This window comes from Amaranthus tricolor, chromosome 3 (assembly GCF_026212465.1).
Source record: "Amaranthus tricolor cultivar Red isolate AtriRed21 chromosome 3, ASM2621246v1, whole genome shotgun sequence".
Lineage (NCBI taxonomy): Eukaryota > Viridiplantae > Streptophyta > Magnoliopsida > Caryophyllales > Amaranthaceae > Amaranthus > Amaranthus tricolor.
The window spans coordinates 19293918-19300944 of record NC_080049.1 but is presented as its reverse complement, the minus strand read 5'-3'; the positions used below and the strand labels follow the sequence as shown (position 1 = coordinate 19300944).

Below are 7027 nucleotides of genomic sequence, written 5' to 3'. Positions count from 1 at the left end.
TTCTACAATTTGTGCATTAATTTGTTATGCATCATACAGTTGTGCATTAAATTTTGCGCCGCGTAACAGTTGTATTAATTTCATTTTAATCATGTAAAAAATTTTAATCAACTTGGACATCTTTATTCTTTAGTATATGGTTTTAATATTTAATAATAATCCAATTCTAAACGTTCTAGAAAATAGAAAACCCTTTATGAAGAGGTGACAACTTTGCAATACTACCGCTTTTATTCTAATTAAATAGGAAAATTACTTTTAAAAATTTTATTTTTGTTGTCTTTTAAAAATTTATATTTTATTTTATTTTTTAGTGCAAGAACTTATCACTTATGGGGTTATAATTTTTGACTATGTGAACACTAACTTTAATGTGACCGATTCTTTTACGAAAGCCAAGTAAAGATTCGATTGAACAAGCGTTAATTGCAATTGGATTATGTCAATAAAAGTCATTGAAAAAGTCCAATTCACACATGATTAACATTGTGTCTTGAATTCAATGAGGTAAAATTCCTTTTGATTTTTGTAAGCAACAAGTTCTGATGACCTATCATTGCTTTGGACCGTGATGAATGAGGTAATCGTCCATTGAAAGTTCTCAAGATCAAGAATTGAAGAGTTCTTGGTGTTGTATCCGTTTCATGGGGATATGCTTTATACGTAGTGAGAACCTACCTATATAAGTTTGAATTGTGGCTGCTTCAAGTAGTCAAAATTGACATACCGACTATGATAAACTTATGAATAAGATACGGACACGGCCTTATAATGTGTCAGGTTAATGACTTTGTGTTATCGATTTTGTGTGTACTTGATCTTCGAGTGGTTGGAAGGTTCATTTGATTCAAATCTGAATGGATATCAATTATGGCTCGATCACTTGTAAAGTGTGTTGTACTAGGCGTTAATTCAATCCGTAGGGATATTAGCGTTGATGCATGAAATGGAATTATAACATTTGTTCTGTAATTGAGAAAGAGGTTTAATATACTTTAAATGGGGGAGGATTGTTGAACATTTAGTGTATATTAAATTCAAAGAATTATCACCAAGTACTACAAATAGTAGTTGGACAAAGTGTACTAAACATACAAGGTCCACAGGGGTCAAAGGGAAGGACAAAAGACAAACTGGAACAAAAATGTGTATTTTCGTATTCTTTGATCGATGAGCATTGGATTATATTCTTGTTCAACTTTAATTATGGAGTTACAAGTGATTTAATAGCGTGAATAATGCTCATGAATATCATAGTTATAATGGTATTAAATGAAGGTCATTATACTTGGTCATCAATGGACGATTAAATGTTCATGACCCATTGGTATACTTGAACTAGTATAAATAGGGGCTTGGGAAAGGATGTCACTTACACCCAATTTCTGGATTTTTATATCCCAACTTTCTCTCTTACTAAACACTTTGTCACTAGTATAATTCATTAAACACTTTGTCATTAAGTAACATACCCTAAGTACTAAGCGTGTGTTATGTTTGTATCTCTCTGTGAATTTTCAAGTCCATACCCAAGTGCCTTTGTGGGGGAAATATCACAAAAGAAAAGTGATTACACGCCTACAACAAGTATCAAGTTTCCGGGTAACGGTTGTCATTACAAAGATCATCTTCAAAGTTATTTCTTAGTGCTTTTTGTGTAAGTTTATTTTAACTATCAACAAAGGGAAATACAAATTCCCATATTGTAATTTGTATTTGCATTATTATTTCTTAATATAAATAGTGTACTAGCACCGAAAAACAATGATAAAAAAATACAGCTCTTTTATTCTATTTTTTCTTCCGGTCTATTCGTTTTATATGACTGCTAGACTTATATATAACAAAAGATCAAAACCATATTTGAAAAACACCTTTTCAAACAAATCTCAATAATTTACCTTATTATTATTGTTAATCCGGTTAAAACTAATATTTTACTCTACCTTCAAGAATTATACATTTAAGTCTATTCGGCCTAATTTTTATCAATAAAAAACATACAATATTATCTAGCAAGCAACATATATTAAATGTAGAATTCATATATATTTTTATATTGTTTCTATACATATTTAATATGTATTGTTATTTGTTATATTCATCAATCGGATATAATCCTTCATTTACAATTGCATAATCTCCGAATCTTCATCGTCAAACAGTTAATTAAAACAAACAATTAGTCCTGCTAAACATCATAATTCATAAACCAAATCTCAAACAAACAATAAATGGATTCCGAAAACCAACAAGTAGTACTAATCACAGGATGCTCAGATGGGGGCATTGGAAATGCGCTTGCAAGAGCTTTTGCTGCAGAAAAATGTCAGGTTGTAGCAACCAGCAGATCTCTGTCAACAATGTCTTCTTTGCAGCAAGATTCTCGCTTCATGGTAAAAGAAATGGATGTATTGTCTGATGAAAGCGTAAACACTGTAATAAACAGCGTTTTGGAGGAATTTGGGAGGATTGATATACTTGTAAATAATGCTGGTGTTCAATGTGTTGGCCCTCTTGCTGAAATCCCTCTTTCTTCTTTCAAACACACTTTTGATACTAATGTTTATGGTATTCTGTTCTCTCTATTTATGCATGTTTTGAGTATATCTTGTTCATTGTTATAGTTGGGATTTTACCTTATTCTAGTTGGGATTTTACCTTATTCTTGTTAATTGTTATTAATTATTATGTTGTGTTTTTACTTAAAAGCTATATAGGTATATCTTTTCATTGTTACTGTTGGGTTTTAGCTAATTTTGTTAATTGATATCAATCATCATGTTGTGTGTTTACTTGCAAGTTATATGTCTATCTGCTCATTGTTCTTGGGGTTTTAGCTAATTTTTGTTCATTGGTATCCTGTTGTGTGTTTACTCAGAAATTAAATGAGTTTTAGTCATAAAGTATGCAGTAACTGACATTGTTTGTATATAGCTGATAGTCGATTGCATTAGGCATTGGGATAGATTACTTAAGTGTTAGCTTCTTGAAATTAGGGTGTTCAAACTAGGACTATTCACTAAAGCTTTCAATCTGAAATTTTCGGATATGGAATTTGATATTGGAAATACTTAACACGTGAGGAAGTTCTCGTTAAAATAATAGGCTGTAGACTTGTATATAATACTTGATGGGTAATCCCTAATACCATATGGTTTTGGGAAAGAGTGAAACTCATCAACTATTGTATGCAAGTCAACGCTCTTTGTCCATGGGGTTGTAGCCGTGAGCCCACTGGTGCCCCGTGTGTGTCCACACAAGTGGGCCCATGGGTGATCATGTGACGATTGTCGCAGCCTAACATTCTGACAATGTTTTTCATTTTGACTAGTTCCATAAATCCAACTTGATAATTGATTTATGAGGGGCTTTGGAGTGATAATGCTTGTTTGAAAGTATGTTAATGATCCAAGATTCCAAGTTTATTGAATCCACGTTGATGATAAATTGTAAGAACTTTAAATTATAGGTCAATCAATTTTAACTTCAGGAGTTTCGCCCTTGTTTAAGTTACAAAACATCAGAGGATGGTCATCAAGTTCCTAACTAATAACCATTTGTTTGAATATTGCCTCATGCGTGTTGCTCGAGAGGGGAGGGAAATGGGGTTGATCTTCCCTTTGGGGTTGAATATATGTCTATTTTATCCATTAACCTTTTAGTATCATTCCAGTACGAATAACAAGGACTAGTTTATTGAATGTTATTGTTGGTTGAAGTCTTCCACCAGCTAAAATAAATTGGTTGGTTGTCTAGAAGTAACAGGTTGTATAAATGGCTGTGTTATCATTAATATTTGGCTGTCTAGTTTGTGAAAGTGATTAATTAATAGATTATTAATAAGTAGAATTATGAAGTCAACTACTCAATCATTCCCATACATGTAAATTATACAGAGACTTGTAGCTTAATCATGTGAATGCTTCTGTGAATTGTAAACAGGTGCCATGCGATTGATTCAATCTGTGGTTCCGCACATGGCGTTGAGAAAAAAGGGAAAGATTGTAAATGTTGGGAGTGTAACTGTTTTAGCACCTTTACCATGGGCTGGTACTTATACCGCATCAAAAGCGGCTATACATGCTCTATCGGACTCTTTAAGGTTTGTATCATGCATTTATATGTAGTAGTTTGTTATTCGACTTATAAATGTGAGATCCTGCAAAGGTATCCAGAGTCTATTAATATTTTTGTGATCAATCCATTTTGGGTTAAAGCTGCTCTTTTGAGATTCTGTGATGACTGAAGAAAAGACGGTCTTGCTCATAACTGTATGATTGAGTAATATGATATCGTAAGGATAAGTCATACAAACTGCGGATTTTTCACTAGATAGGAATAGATGTATAGAACTGATGTTCTCAGTCAATTTCTTGGTCCAACTGAGAGTCGCAGCATTTTTGACACCCCCCAAAAATAGAGAGAGGCCGTGCTGTTCAAATATTTGTAGATCCGAGAATTTTGATAAAATCGTCTACAAGAAATTATTTTGAGCAGTTGAGTAGTGTCTTGAGGGTTGGTGACCTTCTAAACTTCAAGTCAGAAGTATATTCAACAGGTTGTGGTTGTTCATCTAATGTGCCAACTTTTCTGTGAATCATAGATTTTCCTGTTATCCCCTCTTTTGAAAATCTTGTTTCCTGATTCCTGTATCAGAAACGTGTCCTTGCAGATCCTGATGCCGAAAATATGCTTAAAATAGTACGGTAGACCAGTGTGTTGCTAAAATTTGAACTTAAATATATGTCTAGAAACCTGTCCACCACTTAACATCAGTATGCTGCCCTGCTTTCTTTGAGGAATTGATGATTGAAAGGCGATGTCAATCGATTAATTCTGCGATTCTTGCTTTGTTTTCCTTGTGGGTAGTGTTTCATATGTCTAGACGATTGTCAGAAAACGGTTATGATTGCTGGCTTGCTGCTACTGGCATCATGCAACTGATTATATCTTACTATGAGATGGGACATAGAAAGTGTATTGTGTAATAATTAGCTCAAAAACGTTCTGCAATTAAGTATTTTGTCAAATTACAATATCAATCTCAGCATATATGTGTTATTGGAGGGTAGAAGATCACTTAGCATATACGGTGGGTTTCATTTTCATTTTGTCCCGTGCACGATTTTGGAACCATGAGAAAGGAAGAATCTTCATCAATATCAAGCTTTTACAAACATGTGAAATATTAGTTGAAACTTAGAGGGTGTTTGGTATGAGCTTTTTAGGTTTAAGGGATTCATTTTATCCATTCTATTACTTGGTGTTTGTTATGAAATAGGGTTAACCCAATTTCTTTCACAAGGGTAATGTATGCCTCCAGATCGTTACCACTAATTTCTTGCTAGAAACCAATTCCCTTTCTTTGGTTCTTTGAAACAAATGAGTATTACCTTGCGCTTTTTCCCAAGTGTTTTGCCTTCTGATCTTAAATAGTTGTTGCTCATCGTTATGACTTTGAAGAGATTCAAGATGGATTCTTCCAAGAAGAGAAACTCACAGGAAAATGAGTTCTGGCAGTTTGTCGTGTACGCCCAGAAAAATCTTTACTCATCTTTACCTGCCTCTGTCATGCAAGCTTTTTCATCTAATAGAACGATAAGAACACAGCTACTGTCATTTACATCAGCTAAAGATTCTGAATTTATCCATGTTTCTGATACTGTTTTCCGAAGAAACAATATCAACGTTTGACTCATTTCGCCCCTGTTTTATGCAGGTTAGAACTTCGGCTATTAGGTATTGATGTTATCACTGTTGTACCTGGTGCCATCAAATCAAACTTAGGAGATGCTGCCGTTGCTACCTTCAACCGCATGCCAGAGTGGAAGTTATACAAGCAATACGAAGAGGCTATGCGCGATAGAGCTACCATTTCTCAAGGTCCTAAGTCGACTCCTGCAGAAGAGTTTGCAAAGAAAACAGTAACTGTCATACTAAAGAAAAACTCGCCTGCTTGGTTCTCTTATGGTCATCAGTCCATGGTGATGAGAATCATGTATTATTTACCCATCTTCGTGCGAGATTTCATCCTATGGCTTGTCCTGAAATGTTAATAATTTATCAGATTATTGTATAACAGTTGTTTGGAGGCTAGAATCGACTTAAGTAAAGCAAAATCAATACTTCATATGATTATAATAGAATCAAAATTGAACCGAGCAACTGAACAACTTCACCTTATTTGCATATGAACATTTTCTAATTCAGATTCCTAGCAATGTGAGATTCACAATATGGTTTTCTATTATAACGGAATATAGAGTAAGTGCTCATCAAAGTAACTTGTATAACAGCATCAGTTTTTACAGTATTTGCCTTGCTACCCTGATTACCTTCCTTCTTCCAAATCTAGATGGCTACCCATATATCTTCCAACACCTGTCTATAGTGTCACCATTCAACTTATGGTGTTCACAGAGTTGGAAGGATTCTCGCATTTGTTATCATATTAAAGCACATCCATTTTCTTTTTTTTTTTTTTTTTCTGCTCTACAATTCTACATGCAATAGCATGTTCTTGATCTTCAATTTTCTCCACCTTGCTTATTTCTTGGTGAGTTTGTTCGTAATACAATATAAGTCTGCTTCAGACAATGTTTATAAATCGTTCATGATCAAGACACTACTTTTTGTCTGCTAATATTTTCCATCCAATTTCATTAAAAGTTGAGTAATTCTTATCCTTTGTTGTCTTTGCAATGTTTTCTTGCACAATTGACATTCATAGCCTTTGCAAGAATATAAGATTATAGGATCCAGGGCATCAAGTACTTCATACCATAACCTCCTTCATACGAGAATAAAACTCCTCTATTGTCTGTCGAATATTTAGAGTATATTAAATTCTAAGTAATTATCACCAAGTACTACAAATAATAGGAAGACAACATTCATTAAAATATAAGGTCCAAAAGGGGTCAAAGGGAAGGACAAAAGATAAATTGAAAAATATCAATGAGTGATTTGATGTCCATGACCCTTTGGCATACTTGAACTAGTATAAATAGGAGCTTGGGGAAGG

At 33.8% G+C, this 7027-nt stretch overlaps 1 protein-coding gene across 1 annotated transcript; it reads left to right on the top strand.

Moving 5' to 3' along the window:
* Positions 1 to 2045: 2045 nt before the first annotated feature.
* On the top strand, positions 2046 to 6474 carry LOC130807636 (short-chain dehydrogenase RED1). Its single transcript, XM_057672912.1, has 3 exons — positions 2046 to 2571; positions 3946 to 4105; positions 5723 to 6474. The coding sequence occupies exons 1-3, from the start codon at positions 2235 to 2237 to the stop codon at positions 6057 to 6059; spliced, it is 834 nt and encodes a 277-aa protein (XP_057528895.1). The 5' UTR covers positions 2046 to 2234; the 3' UTR covers positions 6060 to 6474.
* The last annotated feature ends 553 nt before the right edge of the window (positions 6475 to 7027 follow it).

What these genes read in the sequence shown, in the direction of transcription:
- LOC130807636 (XM_057672912.1), top strand. Translation starts at nt 2,235, where the DNA reads ATGGATTCCGAAAACCAACAAGTAGTACTAATCACAGGATGCTCAGAT. An exon ending in TTTTGATACTAATGTTTATG is followed by an intron (nt 2,572 to 3,945) that starts GTATTCTGTTCT and finishes AATTGTAAACAG; the next exon opens with GTGCCATGCGATTGATTCAA. An exon ending in GCTCTATCGGACTCTTTAAG is followed by an intron (nt 4,106 to 5,722) that starts GTTTGTATCATG and finishes TGTTTTATGCAG; the next exon opens with GTTAGAACTTCGGCTATTAG.